The sequence below is a fragment of the Manis pentadactyla genome, chromosome 15 (genome assembly GCF_030020395.1).
Source record: "Manis pentadactyla isolate mManPen7 chromosome 15, mManPen7.hap1, whole genome shotgun sequence".
NCBI classification, from domain to species: Eukaryota; Metazoa; Chordata; class Mammalia; order Pholidota; family Manidae; genus Manis; species Manis pentadactyla.
Genome location: NC_080033.1, coordinates 2,209,092 through 2,223,734, shown reverse-complemented (window position 1 = coordinate 2,223,734; position 14,643 = coordinate 2,209,092). Strand labels below are relative to the sequence as shown.

Below are 14,643 nucleotides of genomic sequence, written 5' to 3'. Positions count from 1 at the left end.
CATGACCTGGGAGCTGCAGACTCGGAGGCCGTGGGAGCCAGAGTAGCGGACGCCGCTGGGTCTCCGGGACAGGTGACCGAGGGAAGGGGCCGGGAGCGCACCCGGAGAGGGCGGGACCTGATGTCCCACGTTGGGGGAGCGGGAGCTGTCTGGGTGGCGAGCTGCCGCGGGGGCGGGGCCAGAGTACTCGGCGGGGGGCGGGGACAGGACGCCCACATGGAAGCTAGAGGGGCGCTGGCGGGGCCGGACGTCGGCTCGTGGGCAGGGCTCGGGCAGGCCGGGCTGCGGGGAGCGGGGCGAGGGCGTTGCGTGGGTGGGCAGTTGGAGGCGGGACCGAAAAGTTGTGTTCGGGCTTGGGGCGGGGCCAAAATGTTGCCCGGCTGGCTGGGGGCGGGGCCGGAGTGCGGGCCGAATGCACTGGGGGCGGGGCCAGAAAGTTTTGCTCGTGTTTGAAGCGGCTCCACATCGTTGGCCTGGAAGCCACGGGTGGACACGGAGGCTTAACGCGGAAGTGTGGGCGGGTCAAAGTTGGAGGTGAGCCAGGGGCGGGGCCAGAGTGTTGGCGGGGAGTTCTGGGGGTGGAGCCAGGAAGTTTTGCTGGAGTCAGGGGCGCGGCCAGAACGTAGGCGGGGAAACCTTTCCGGGACCCAGAGCCTAGGCTGGGTTCCCCGGCAGCGGGGATAGATATTAACACGACGGGGTTGGGGCGTAACTAGAAGCTTGGCTGAGCAAATCGGAGGCGGGGCCAGAGCGCTGGTTGGAGAGCTGGTGGGGGAGGGGGGGCAGGACCGGTGTAATAACGCGAGAAGAAGGGGGCGGGTTCGGGCTGTTGCCTGGGAATCCAGGGGGCGGGGCCTGAGTTGGCTGGGAAAGGCAGAAGCGGGTCCAGAGTATGACGCAGTGTGTGGGCGGGGCCAGAAAGTTTGTGTTGGTCGGGGCGGAGCTGTGGCGTTTCCGACCGGGTCAAGGCTGGAGCTATTCCCTGGAAAGCCTTAGGCGGGCGGGGAAGCTTTGTCAGCTCCCAGGAGGTTAAGAGTATTAACTGGGGAGGTCAAGCCAGGCCCAGAAAGCCTCGCCAGTGGGTAACGGGCCTATTTTCGGAATCTTTGTTGGGGTGCGGGAAGGCAGCGGTTCTTGTCTTGAGATGCTGGGGGCTGGGACAACTCTGAGGGAGGCGTGGGTTTAGAGTATTCTATGAGGGTCGCTTTAGTTTATAGGGGTTAGGGCTTTTTTTGAGTGTGGGGTAATGGGACGGTTCTGACATTTTCCTGAGGAAGAGGCGGACCTAGAGTGTTTATGGGAATGTTAGTGGCACCAGAATGGGCACAGAGAGTTGGGCACAGAACTTTCTTGTACAGGTTACAGGGAGAGGATGTATCTGAAGCTCTTTCGGGATGAAGGCTTAGATTAAAACTCCCAGCAGAGGGATGTGGAGGCTGGACTAGAATTTTCCTGTGGAAGGGGATGTTTCCTTCAGCGGTGGGGCGGGGCCAGAACTTTCCCAGGGTGGGTGTGACTCAAGTGTTTACATAGGAATGGATGGGTCCAACTGTTCACGAGGGTTTTTTTTTTTTTGCAAGTAAGGGGCAGGATAGCACCTTAAAGTAGGAGTGAGATGAGGGCTAGAATTTTTGTGGGGTGCAGGTGTTTGTGTTTGAGAAGAGCCCCTGGTACGGGAGAGGTGGAAACAGATTGGAGGGGCATGGGCATCGGCTTAGTCCGTCTGTTCCTTCTTCCCTCAGGGGTGCGGTGTTCAGATTCTGCAAGGGAATTTTTCTGGGACCCTGGCCTCCCTTGGCCAGTGGAATGGTGAGATGGCAAGTGGGGTCTCCAGTGTGAGCTTTGGGGCGGGGGCTTGGGTGGAGGGGGACGCAAGACTCAGACCCTGGGATGAGTGCAGGTTTTTCCTGCCCTCTGTCAGCTGTTTCCGTGTCTCAGGCAGCTGCACTGGATCTGAAATCGAAGGAGGAGAAGGATGCTGAGTTGGACAAAAGGATCGAGGCTCTTCGGAGAAAGAATGAGGCCCTTATTCGGCGCTACCAGGTGCCCTAGCCCTGCCCTGGGAGACCCCATCCCCTCTCCTCCCAGCAGTGAGTTTCCCTCACCTCTCCCTTCCTTAAAACCTTTCATGGCTCCCCATCACTTTCAGGACAAAAGCCAAAGGCCTTAGCCTGGCATTCCTTCCTTCATGCCATCATCTAGCACTCATTCACAGATACTCACCAAGATTGCTTCACTGTACCAGGCCCTGTGCTGAATGGTGCTGGGGAAATAGCTGTGACAGACACAACCCTGGGCCTGCCCTCCCAAGGTTCCCAGTCCAGTGGGGGCACAGACCTGTCTGCAGTCAGTGATGACCCAGAGTGGGCAAGGCTGAGACTGGGGAGTTCAGGAGTCTCTGGGAGCCCGTGTCTCAGGCAGCTGCACCGGATCTGAGGAGGGCTCTTCTTTAAACAAAAAAAATAATAAAAAATGCATATTGAGATTCTGTTGTATGCTAGATAGTGTTTTAATGTTCCAGTGTAGGGGATATTAGGGAGGGCTTCCTGGAGGAGGGGATTTTGAGACCTGAAGGGTGAACCAGTTGAAGAGGAGACCAGAACACGTATCAAGAAAAGGGAACAGTTTGTGCAAAAACTTAGACCTTCAAGTTGGAGAGTCGGTTGGGGAATATTGACTTGGAGAGGTCAACAGGGGCCAGACTAAGAGGGCACTGGGGAGCCATGGAGGGCTTTGAGCAGGAGTGGGACCAGGTCAAAATAGTTTTTTAGGAAGATCCACCCTCTGGTTGCTATGGGATGGCAGGTGTGGGGAGGTGGTACTGGAGATAAGAGACCAAGGAGGAAGCTGAGGCAGGGACCTCGGGTGGAGAGAAGGTGCTTGGCCAGTGACAGGGCCGTTGGGAGGGACTCAGTGATTCACGGGCAGTGGTGAGAGTCAGGGAGAGGGAGAGAGGAGAGAGTCCAGGGCAAGGTCCAGGTTCCTGTTAGAGGTGACAGAGTAGGTGGTAGCACTGTCCTTGAGATGGACCCTGGGAGGAGGAGTGTGTTTCATTTATTCATTTTTCATGCATTCATTCATTAAAAAAAAAGCATTGAGTTTCTCTTGTGTGCTAGGCAGCATTTTAGGCTCAGGGTATATATATCAGTGAACAAAACAGATAACCCTGTCCTAGGGCAGATTCTGTTTTGGGGTGGGGGTTGGATAATGAGCAGAATACACATAATGCCAGGTGGTGACTGGGGGAAGGGATGAGGGAATGGCAGGGGACCTGGTCAGGGAAAGCCTCCCTGAGAAGGACATTTGAGTAGAGACCGAAGGGGATGAGGGACGGAAGGAGCTCTGCAGGCCGAGTGTTCGGCAGAGGAAACCACAGGTACTGAGGACCAGGAGCAAGTCTGAACGTGGTATGTTCTAGGAGCAGAGTGAGCAGTGGGGAGAGGGTGGGAGATGAGGTCAGGGTGCTGAGGCTAGACCTTGTCATGCCCCAAGGGCTGTGGGGAAGCCTTTGGCTCTTCCTTGGAGATGGGCGCCGTAGGAGGGTTCTGATCAGGGGAACAACGTGATACAGGAAGGTGCTGATGTGACCAGCTTTCTTGTTGAGAGCTCAGGAGAGAGGCCTGGGCTGGGGCCACGCTTGGTGGAGATTCCGGGCCGTGGGGACCCAGCTGGCGCCCAGGACCCCTGACACAGCCCTTCCTCTGATGTTTGCCCCCAGGAGATTGAGGAGGATCGTAAAAAAGCCGAACTGGATGGAGTGGCAGTGACAGCTCCGCGGAAGGGCCGTGCAGTGGAGGAGAATGTGGCAGTAGAGGTGGTGAGCTCCACACCAGGGTGGGGTACTTGGGAGGACAGGGACTGGGAGGGAGTTGAGGCCGGACACCCGGGAGCGCTCCCAGCGGCCCCACACCCTGTGGGTAGGCTTGGAGTGGGCAGCTGCCCCCCGGGCCTGGGGTGTCCCAGTCTCCCTGCCCCAGGGATTGTACTTTTTCTCCTTGTCCCCTTCCAGGAGAAGAACGTGGGTCCCTTCCGGAGGGCTCCTGGGACTCCTCGGCCCCCAGGGGCCAGCAAGGGAGCCCGGACCACCCCTCAGCAGGGAGTCCGGGCTGGCATGGGCCGGGCATTCCGCTGTTGGGAGGACAGTCCTGGCGAGCAGCCTCGAGGAGGAACTGGGGGCCGTGGTCGGAGGGGCCGGGGCAGAGGGTCCCCTCATCTCTCCAGAGCTGGCGATGCCACAGCAGCCGACCGCAAATCCAAGGTGGGTGCCAGAAGGAGCTGGCTGAGGTGGTCCACCGTCTTGTTTCTCTAGTTCTACTCTCAGATAGACCATTTTCCTGTCCATCTTTCTGTCTGTCTCTTCTCACCTGCATCTAGCTCCTCCTCTCCCAGCCAGTGCCCGAGTCTGCTTCCCGGTGTCCCTCCTCTTTGCTGTCCAGTGCTTGCTTGCCCACCTGCCCTCCCTTGCATCTCTGCTCTCCATGGTTCTGTTTGTCTGTCTGTCTCTGGTGGGCTCTGATTATCGTGCGCACCCCCTGTTGGTCTCACTCCTTGCATTTGTTTAGGGAGCAGTAATGTTCTCATTGTAATTGCTCCTGCCACCCCTACACTCAGGTTAGCAGGGTGGGAGGCCGTGTAGCATAGTGGCTTAGAGCCCACCTGAACTTGGCGTCAGCCTGGTTCTGTTAGTTCCCCGAGCTTGGGCAGCTCCCTTCTCCGGGAGGTTCTGGTTCTCACTCTGAGATGGGAATGCTAATCAGGTTTAAAGGTTATGGTCAGTATTGTGTGACATCAGGCGTTGAAACTCTCAGAGGAAGTGCTGAGTGAATGTAACTTAGAAATGTTTATTATTTGTACACACTAGGCTATTGTAGCAAAAAGAACCCCAAATGCCCTAGCATAAACTAAGTGGAAGTTTATTTCTCTCTTGTGTGCTGAGCCCTGGGAATGAAAACTTCATCCCCAGCAGCTTGGCCATGTGCTCATCTAAAATTCTCTTACCTTGGAAGAAGGGGAGGGTGGCTTGGGGGTGGGGGTCACCCAGCCACCTGCCAAGTTATTCCTCTTTATTACTGCCATTATTACTGTGGCAACTAGGGGGCATTGGGATCACCAACCCCTCTCCCAGGGTCAGCGTTTTGCCAGAAAGATTATTACAGTGAAAGGTTACAAAGCATAGTCAGCAAAGGGAAGAGGCACACGGGCTGAAGTCTGAAGGAAACCAGAACGCTGGAGACTGGGGCCCAGGGTTTTTTTGGGGCCTGGTCATTTGGGTGCCCTCTGCCTAGTACGTACCCAGAATCCACACCCCCGGAAGGAAAGCAGGTGGTCGGCATACACTGGTATTTGCGCAGCCAGTAAAGGCCGGTGAGCCTGAGTGCCAGGCAAGGGCCCTCCGTGAAAGCCAGCCGAAGGAGAGAGGCTCAGGCCCGCCGTGTTAACCCCTCGGCACAAATGGTAACACACACTCAGGTCCTGATGCCCAGGGTCCATGTCATTCTCCTCCAGGAGTGGGAGGAGCGGCGCAGGCAGAACATCGAGAAGATGAACGAAGAGATGGAGAAGATTGCAGAGTATGAGCGCAACCAGCGGGTCAGTGCCACCAGCATCCCTTCGCGCGGCAGAGCCGCCAGGCCCCGTGAACCTGCTAACCCCACACCCTGTGGCCGCAGGAAGGCGTGCTGGAGCCCAACCCCGTGCGGAACTTCCTGGATGACCCCCGACGACGCAGCGGGCCCCTGGAGGAGCCTGAGCGGGACCGCCGGGAAGGCAGCCGCCGGCACGGGCGTAACTGGGGGGGTCCCGACTTCGAGCGGGTGCGCTGCGGCCTCGAGCAGGAGCGGCAGGTAGGAGCTGGCATTCTGCAGCCAGCATCTCGTTTCAGCAGCACACGCTTAGTGGGGGTGCGAATGTCAGGCACAGCTGTGAGCGAGACCGAGCAGAGAGGCCGCCTCCTTGCACTCCCGTCTCCAGCCCTAGTCTCTTGTGGGTTCTTGTGCTGTCACTGTGGCGCCTACCTTTTCACAGCCTGATGGCCTGTTCTGGTGACGTCCTCTCCTTACTAACGCTCATGACGTTCCCTGGGCACCTGCTGGGTGCCGGCACTGTCTCAGGTGCTAAGTTGTGAACAAGGCAGAGCCACTGCCCTATTGAAGTTTATTCTGGTGGTTAGTAAGTGGGTATAAAGAAGATGTCAGATGATGCCAAAGGTTATGAAGAAAGATTCAGCAGGGGTAGGGGACAGAAAAGTAGAAGGGGTGCTGTCTTCAGAGGGACCTGGGCTGGCCTCTCTGAGGAGGTGGCAGGTGAGCAGACCTGGTTCTAGTTTCTGCCCTGTCACCTCCTCCTGTGTGATCTTGAGCAGGTGGCTATATCCCCGAGCTCAGAGGGGATGGGATGGGGTGGAGTGGGTTGTGGAACGGGGCCTTGACCGCCTGTCCACTGGGGACAGGGCCGCCGGGCCGGCCTGGGCGGTGCTCAGGACATGACACTCTCCATGACGGGCCGTGAGCGTTCAGAGTACCTGCGCTGGAAGCAGGAGAGGGAGAAGATTGACCAGGAGCGGCTGCAGAGACACCGCAAGCCCACTGGCCAGTGGCGGCGGGAGTGGGACGCTGAGAAGACTGATGGAATGTGAGTCCCCGCTTGCCTGTTTAGCCCATTCTAGGGTTCAGGCAGAGGGGAGCAGCTACTGGGGAAATGCTGGTCCTGGCAGATGCAGGGCGGGGAAGGGACACGCTTTCCCCCTTCTATTAGCCAACAGGCCCAGCTGGGTCCGGGAATTAAGTCGCCACTCTCACGGGTGGTACTGCCGGTGTGGATGTCAGGTCTAATACAGGGAGGGCCTGAGGAATTGATAACAGGTAGACCTTTGCGTCCTTCCTTCATCCCTCCAATCTATCCCCAACAAACCCGAGCCCTTTATTCTGGTGGCATTAGTATCTTCAAGTCCTACTGTGTCCTCTTTTCGGTCTCCGGAAACATCCAGTTAGTCCAACTTAAAGGCATCATTGCATCATTGACAGGAGGACCAAGGTCCTACCAAGGGTGGAGAAGGTTCTAAAAGAGCGGAATGGCAGTCTTAGGATCCGCAGCTGTAGTTCTCACCCTGTTCTCCATCCTTCGCTGCACTGGAGGTTTGCACACCCAAAGGTCTGTCAGTGCTAGCTAGAGGAGGAGGGCTCTTCTCCAGGTCTGGTGGTTGGGATGTGCATTTTGGGATTGTGAACTAAGCTGGTGCAAGCATGAGAAATATTTTGCATAGGTACTGTAGCTGATCTTAGATATAGGCAGCTGAGCTTTTTGGGAAATGTTCACAGGGTTAACAAGAAAGTAATTGTTTTCTTCTTGGTGTCCCCAGAGCAGCTTGTAACAAGTTTCTTTAACGTGTGTGTTGATTTCACCAGCAAATGTTTGAGTCCCTTCTGTGTGTCATGCAAGGTTCTAGGTGATGGGGACACAGCAGTGAACAAAACACTTCTGTTTTCATGGAACTTAGAGACTAGTTGGAAAGATGGGCAATCAACAGATCGTAACAGCAGCTCATGAAGAATGAAGCAGAGTGTGGAGAGGAATGGAAGCTGTTGTTTTAGACTCAGATAATGTATATAATAGGATATGATTACGTTAGAGGTGGTTTAGGAAGGCCTCTGAGTTGACGCCTGAAGGAGGTGAGAGAGAGGGTCATTGAAAGATCTGGGGAAGATTGTCAGCAGGAGCAGAAGGTGCAGAGGCCCTGAGGCAGGAGCTCTGTGTGGCAGGAAAATCTGCTTAGCTGGGGAGCTGAGAGAGGAAGTGACAGGATCACTCACTTTGCAAATTTTTGTTCTGGTGGTCAAATACTGATTTTTTTTTTTATTAAGGTATCATTGATATGCACTCTTATGAAGGTTTTACAGGAAAAACAATGTGGTTGCTACTACATTCACCCGTATTGTCAAGTCCCCCCCATACCCCATTGCAGTCACTGTCCATCAGTGTCAAATACTGAATTTTTTTTCTGTACTTGTTATTGTGTTGTCAGATTTGCCTCTTGTCCATCACCTGACCCTGTCCCCCTTTCCAATCAGTGACCATCTCTCCTTCTATGGTACTGATTTCTGACCCTCGCCCTCATCCCTTCCCTCTTGTCCCCACTGTTCCCCCAGATGCCCGCTCACCCCCTTTCTTTTTCCCCAGGTTCAAGGATGGCCCAGCTGCTGCCCTTGAACCATCGCACCGCTATGGTGAGTGGGTGTTCCTGGGTGGGGCGAGGCAGCTGGTTGGGCCAGGTGAGGGGGCAGGGGTGGTTGGTGCTGTGCCCCCTGCCCCTGATTGCTAGGTTTTGTTGAAGATGACCAGGCCTGGGCCCGGCCACCCAAGCCCCCCACTTTCCGGGAGTTCCTGTCCCAGCACAAAGCTGAGGTCAGCCGCAGGAGGAGGAAGAGCAGCCGACCCCAGACCAGGGCAGCCCCCCATGCCTACAGGTGCAGCACCCTTTTCCCTGGCGTGTGCGCCGCTGCCGTGAGTCTGTGCGGCTCTCTCTGGCTGCGCTCTGATGTGTGTGTGGTACGTCGGTCTGTGCTGTCTTGGCCCTGTCTCTTGGTCACTTGTCTCCCTATGGGTCAGGCATTTGGTTTTAGGGGGTTGGGGCCTTTACCTCATCTCCCACCCATCTCAACTTCTCCCTCTCCATTTATCTGTTCCTGACACCTGGGGACACGTGCTCACCATTCCCTGCTCAGTGTACCAACATCCCCAGTCCTCACCTGGAAATCCTGAAGCTTTTCTCTGGGGAGGAGCCAGAGGTGGGAAGCCCCGTGTTCCTGTTCACCCAGGCTTCACCCCTTCCCTGTGTCCCTTCCAGTGACCACGATGACCGCTGGGAGACGAAGGAGGCAGTGTCCCCAGCCCCTGAGGCCCCACGGACCCCTCCTCCTGAGGAGACACCCATGCAGGTAAGGCGGCTGTCATCCCTGGGTGGGGGTGTGGGGGTGCTCAGGGCCCGCACCCTCTTCCCAACCTGCCTTTTGTTCCCCACAGCCACCCGAGACCCCAGCCCCTGCCCACCGGCCTCCAGAGGATGAGGGGGAGGAGGAGCAGGAGGAAGCGGTAGAGGAAGACGAAGGGGAGGATGAGGAATGGGAAGACGTGAGTGAGGACGAGGAGGAGATAGAGGAGGCGGCGGCTGACGGGGAAGAGGAAGAACCAGCTCAAGATCACCAACTCCGAGAGGCAGCGCCACCTGGGAGCCCCACCAGTGAGCCGGCAGAGGAAGAGCCCTCCAAGCCCGAGGAGCCTCTGCCACGTCCCCAGACCCCGGCCCCGCCTTCCAGCCCTTTCTCGCCCCCTGGGGGCCACCAGCCTGTGTCCGACTGGGGTGAAGAGATGGAGCTGAATTCTCCCCGGACCGCCCACCCGGCTGATGCCCTCTCTCTGGGTGAGGCCTGGCCTTTTGGAAATGCATGAGGCTGGCTCAAGGGGTGCATGGGCAGGGGAGACCCTCAGGGGCTGGGCCAGGGAACCCACGTGCCCTACTGCCCTGGTGGCAAGGGAGCTGCCTGCTTTGTGCACTGTGCCTGCCTCTGGAATGCCCGGTCCCAGGTCCTGCCCCTGCTGTGGGCCAGAACCCCCTTTCCAATAAAGAGTTCACATCCTCAGATGACATTCCCCAAGTGTTTCCTTGAACCCTCTCTCCCCCAGGGCCTTCTGTCTCAGAGTGGGAGGATATTTGGGGGGGAAGGGGCTTGACTGGGCCTCCACCTTCCCCAGGAGGTGACCAGCCAGCCGCTGCCTCCCTGGAGAGTGGGCCCAGCCTCCCAGGAATCCAGAAGGCTGAAGAGGAGAGGCCTGAGGCAGCTCCAGGTGGGGGAGAGAACGGGACCCGGTGGAGGTGGCTTTCCTCTTTGGGGCTGACGGGAGGAGGGCTTGCGCTCCATTGGTGTGTGGGGCAGCAGCTGGACCTGGGGGAGAGGTGGGATGCTGGGATGGGGTGGGAATGGAGCCAGTGTCAGAGGGGTGAAGCTAAGGGAAGGACTTGGGGCCAGCCAGCTGGGAATTGTCTGTGTGGGCCTGGGGGTGTGGAGGTAGAACCAGAATGGGATTAGGATTTAGAGGTGGGTTTCAGGGGTCTGGGAAGTAATCTGTAAGTGAGAGAGGGGCTAGGTTCAAAGGGAGGAGCAGAAAGTAAAATAGATGCAAGTGAGAAAGGGGAAGGGCAGAGTAATGGATTTTCGCTGTGGGCGGAGTTGAAGTTCAGAAGTGCAACTATTGGGGTAAATAATACAAATGTAGGCCCCCATTAGAATGTTGGGCCTCGCAGATGAGGAGTAAGAGGCTAAATTCTGTTTTTCCACCTCCAGGGGTAGAAGTCAGGTCGCGAACAAGGGACAATATATCCACCTCCCCTCCATGGATTGGGATTTGGGGGCAGAGCCAGGGAGTGATTAAGACTCAGGAGATGGGCAGTGGAGGGCAGGGGCCTGTAAGGCTGGCATGAAGGAGGTTGGTTTAGGCCTGTGGGGTGGGATCGGAGAGGACAGTTCAGTGTGGTAGGGGAAGCCAGTGTGCCCAGGCCCTTTGTTTTCGGACCACGTGTTGCCCAAGTGACCCTGACCTCGCAGTACCAGATTATTTACTCGGTTGGGAACAAGATTCTGTGGGGTGTATGTTGATTCGTGGGTCCACTTCGGGGAATAAAGGAATCTAAGCCCAAAAACCGTTTAGTGCGGGGTGGGCTGTAGCCAGGCTCGTTTGGGATGAGGGGCGGGGCTCTCCGGGGGGGGGTCCCAGGTCCGGGTAGAGGTTGGGTAAACTACTTCCCGCCGCTGACCTCCCCTTCTCTCCCCAGAGGCGGGCCCCGAAGGTCAGGAGACGGCAGAGATCACCGACTTCCAGAGGGTGCGTTTCTGCAAGGTGGTGGCGGCCACATCGCCACCGGGGACAGCCCGCTGACCGCACCCGCCGACTGCGGCTACGTGCTGTGCACTAACCTCGCACCGCCCTGCTCCTCTGTCCTCTGCTTCCGCTACACTCCAGCCAGGAGAGGGTTAAATGTAAGGGGGGAGGAGCCAGGGACAGTGAAAGGGGTGGGGCCAGGGCAATAGTCCGGTCTCACTTATCTGGGATGCTGTGGGACCGGGATGGCTGAGACGCCCGCGAGTCGTTCGCCTATGGAGGCCGTGGGGGTTAGGTACTGGTCCCCGGGCGGAGTTTCCCGCCTCCAGGAGCCTACATCTGGGGCATGGCAAATAGCCGGTACTTCTGCATTACTCGGCCTCCGTCCCGTTTATTATTAAACGCAGTGCTTTCGCTGACCTTTGAACTGTGATTCTGGCAGGGGGCAGGCTGGGTTGCTGTGCTTGGCGAGCTTTACCTTGGCAGAAGAGGCGGGAGGAAGGGGTCTTCCTCCACCTCCCTGATACCTATTCCCTCCCCACCTCCCACAGGCCTCCCCGAATTCCTGAAGACGCTGCTGGGCGGGGACTGAAGCTTCCCCGCCTTGATGGGGAGGGGGCGGCAGGAGGGGTTAGTCTGGATCTCCAGACTCTGTTCTCCTCCCCAAAGCCCATTCCGGACCCTATGGCTAGGGCGAGAAAGAAATTAAGGGACAGTTGCTGCGGAAGGGGTGTGATTGGTGTGTGGGGCCGAACGGGAACGTATTAAGTTTAGATCTCAGAACACAGGGTGGAGGGCCAGGAGGAGGTAGGTCCCCCTGAGGGGCGGGGCTAGCCTGCGCGGGGCTAGAGTGCTCGTGGAAGGAGTCAGAATAAGGGACAATGTTAAGATGTGAGCTTTGGCTGCAAGAGCTGTTTTAGATGGGGAGTTAAGGCTCTCGTGGGGCTCAGCCGCCAGTGGAGGGCGAGGTCAGAATATGATGCTGAAACCAGTGGAGAGAGGAGCAGAAAAGGGGTGGAGCGGTGAGGCCAGGGGAGAAGCGGGCGGAATTGCCTGTGGGAGCAGATTCTGACTCGGAGAACAGGCAAATTAGAGCTGGGGCGGGGTAAAGGCTGGGGGGGTGGGGCTTGCGAGATCCGAGCCCGGCAAGGGGGTGGGGCTCGGGGGTGGGGCTAGGTTTCTGGAAGATGTTTGAGTCTCCAAAAGGGGCAACGGGTTAGGGCGCGGGAAAAAGGCCAGGAAAAATAGGGCGGGACTATTTAAGAGGCGTGGGTATAACACCGATGCTCTGCAGTAGTCGGCTGGGCCGAGACATGCATTTGAAGAAAAAAATGTATTGCATTCCTTGGGGAGGGCCAGACTCACATAGGGGCGGGGTCAGGGAGCTGTGGTTAAGCTTTGGCTGCTTGGTTGGCCGGAGGCTGAGAGGGGGCGGGCCTAGAACGTGGAAGAGGCCCGCCCACGCAGGGGCGTAGTCATGACTGCGGAGGAGGTTTATGACCCGGGAGATTGCGGAGGCGGTTCTATTAGGGGCGGGGCCCGGAGGGGGCGGAGTGGGGCGGGGCCTGTGGCGGGTGGCGGCGCCTCGCGGAGTGGGCTGCGGGCATGCGGGGCACGAGCTGCGTGGGCGGTGGCGGCGAGAGCCCAGGTAGCGCCGGGCTAAGCGAGGGACCGCGGGGCCGCTGGCTGCGCCTGGCTCCGGTCTGCGCCTACTTTCTCTGCGTCTCGTTGGCCGCCGTGCTGCTCGCTGTCTACTACGGTCTCATCTGGGTTCCCACGCGGCCCCCCGCTGCCCCACCAGGCCCGCCGCCCAGCGCTCCGTATCCTCCGTGCGCCGCCCGCCCCGGCGTGCCTCCCGCCCCGGCGCCTGGCCCTGCCTCGGTGTCTTGCCTCCTGGGAGCCCCTGGCGGGCCGCGACCCCAGCTGCAGCTGCCGCGGAGCCGCCGCCGCCGGAGCCGCTCGATGCCCGGAGAGACGCCGGAAGCCGCGGAGGAGCGAGGACCCGGGTAATCATCTCCATCCCGAGCTGGACCGCCGGCCTTTGAGAGCTCGGCGCCCCCACCGCGGATGCGCTTTTCCAGTTGGGCCCATGCTCCCTCTTCACGACATTGCAAACCAAGCGTTTCTGGAGTTGGTATCCTAAAGAATGCGAGGTGAAGGGGAGCTGGCTGCGGGCCTCACCCATTGCGGCTCCTCCGCCGTCGGGCCGGGTCCTCCACCATCCGGCAGACCCCATCCTGACCTCCGCCTCCTGACAATCTCTCCTTAGGATTCTGAGCACAGAGCCCACAGCCCATTTCCTCCCCTTCTTGAATCTGCATATGCGTATATCCACCTGCAATAAACTCCCGTCCCAACTGCCTCCTGTGTTTTTCGTGTTGTTTGCAGAGGTACTTCTCAAGTTTGTGAGTGCAAGTCCTTAATGGCGTCTGATTTTTGTCATTCTTCCCCTCCCTAGGGGGACCCTTTTCTTCTGTCACCATCATGTAGATTTTGGGTTGAGGTGGGGAGAAGGGGCTTATTTGCAACAGGATAGATGAAGGTCAGGCAGCGTGAAGGATTTCAGAGTTTCTGCCTGTTTGGGACGGAGGACAAGTGCCTCTGGAGAGAAGCAGAGTGTCTGCCCTCCTGTTACAGCGGAGGAGGCAACAGGAGAGATGGGATGATTTCTGGCAAGAGCTGAAGTCTGGGAATTGTGATTAGTAGAAGGGTAATATCAGAGACAGAGGCTAAATTATTCTGAGATGTCAGGATACTGCTGGGAAGGAATGATGTCTTTCTGGGGTTTGTGAGTTGAGGGTGGACAGGGGTGGTGGTGGGGCTTCTTTGTCTCGCTGGAAATCACAGAGGAAGTTATCAAAGTACTGTGCTGCTTTTGAAGATCAGTGCAACCTCTCTGGTCTGCAGTACTGCTGGTAAACCAAGGCAGAGAAATTCAGGTTCCACTGCAAGTTAGAGCTGGTTGAGTCTGTTTTCCTATTGGAAGATTGAGGCCTGGCTCTGGGCAAGCATTGGACCCTGCACACAGGAAATGGTTTTTGTGTCCAGCTTCCTCCCTTGAACTGGAGACTTTCTCAGGAGGGTAAACTGAGCCTTCTCCCTCAGGCTGGGACATCTGTCGGCAGGGACTGGGTCAGGAATGTCACTCATTGCTTTCTTCCTCTCTGCCCCTTAGCACCATTTCCCAGAGGATGTCTCCGGACCAAAGAGGAAGTGAGGAAGCCAGCACCCCTTTACAGTTAACATAGGTAGTAATGAATGGCACTGATTTTGGGGCCAAGATGGCCAGATTCAAATCCCAGCTCTTTCTCTCATTAGCTATGTGACTTTGGGCAGGTTACTCAACCTCTTTGGTCCTAGAAAATGAAGGTGATAGTATCTCCTAGAGTAAACTAGTGATCTCAAGTTCTTGGGACAGCTTCATATGTCTCTTTTCACCACCCACCTCTGACCCTCAGACCTTTAAAAGTCACAGCTTGGATCACAAGGGTCTGGTCAGACCAGAGCCCTGGACACCAGCAAGTGGTGAGTTAGAGGGATTTGACTCTGTCCACCTCTTTCTAGTTTCCAGTCTTCTTCTCCCAGCCCCGTGTCTCCTAATCCCTGTTTCTCTTCTCGTCTCTCTGTCTTTCCACTCTCTTTCCTCATTTTCTCCTTCTGTTTGTCTCTTTGAATTTGTCTCTCCCTGATGTCTCTCAATGCTCTCTCTCTCCGTCACTCTGCTGTCTGACTTGCCCTCTCCTCTCTGCTGCTCTCCATCCCAGCTCTCTC

At 57.4% G+C, this 14,643-nt stretch overlaps 2 protein-coding genes across 6 annotated transcripts; both read left to right on the top strand.

Annotated features, from left to right (window-relative positions):
* Window positions 1-11,599, top strand: CCDC9 (coiled-coil domain containing 9). Of its 5 annotated transcripts, none has more exons than XM_036885585.2 (15): window positions 1-72; window positions 1,743-1,809; window positions 1,939-2,043; window positions 3,719-3,817; window positions 4,010-4,258; window positions 5,506-5,589; window positions 5,670-5,843; window positions 6,449-6,630; window positions 8,176-8,222; window positions 8,330-8,462; window positions 8,843-8,933; window positions 9,019-9,415; window positions 9,748-9,840; window positions 10,826-11,232; window positions 11,424-11,599. In XM_036885585.2, exons 2-14 carry the CDS (start codon window positions 1,807-1,809, stop codon window positions 10,927-10,929), a joined length of 1,761 nt encoding a protein of 586 aa, XP_036741480.2. In that variant the 5' UTR covers window positions 1-72; window positions 1,743-1,806; the 3' UTR covers window positions 10,930-11,232; window positions 11,424-11,599. The 5 variants fall into 5 exon arrangements, with proteins under 5 accessions (XP_036741480.2, XP_036741483.2, XP_036741479.2 ...); XM_036885588.2 differs by lacking the exon at window positions 1-72 and adding an exon at window positions 123-534; XM_036885583.2 differs by lacking the exon at window positions 1-72 and adding an exon at window positions 357-534 and having other exon boundaries at window positions 10,826-10,875.
* A 442-nt stretch (window positions 11,600-12,041) lies between these two features.
* On the top strand, window positions 12,042-13,234 carry INAFM1 (InaF motif containing 1). The gene has a single exon (XM_036885685.2). It carries the CDS (start codon window positions 12,478-12,480, stop codon window positions 12,880-12,882), a length of 405 nt encoding a protein of 134 aa, XP_036741580.2. The 5' UTR covers window positions 12,042-12,477; the 3' UTR covers window positions 12,883-13,234.
* The last annotated feature ends 1,409 nt before the right edge of the window (window positions 13,235-14,643 follow it).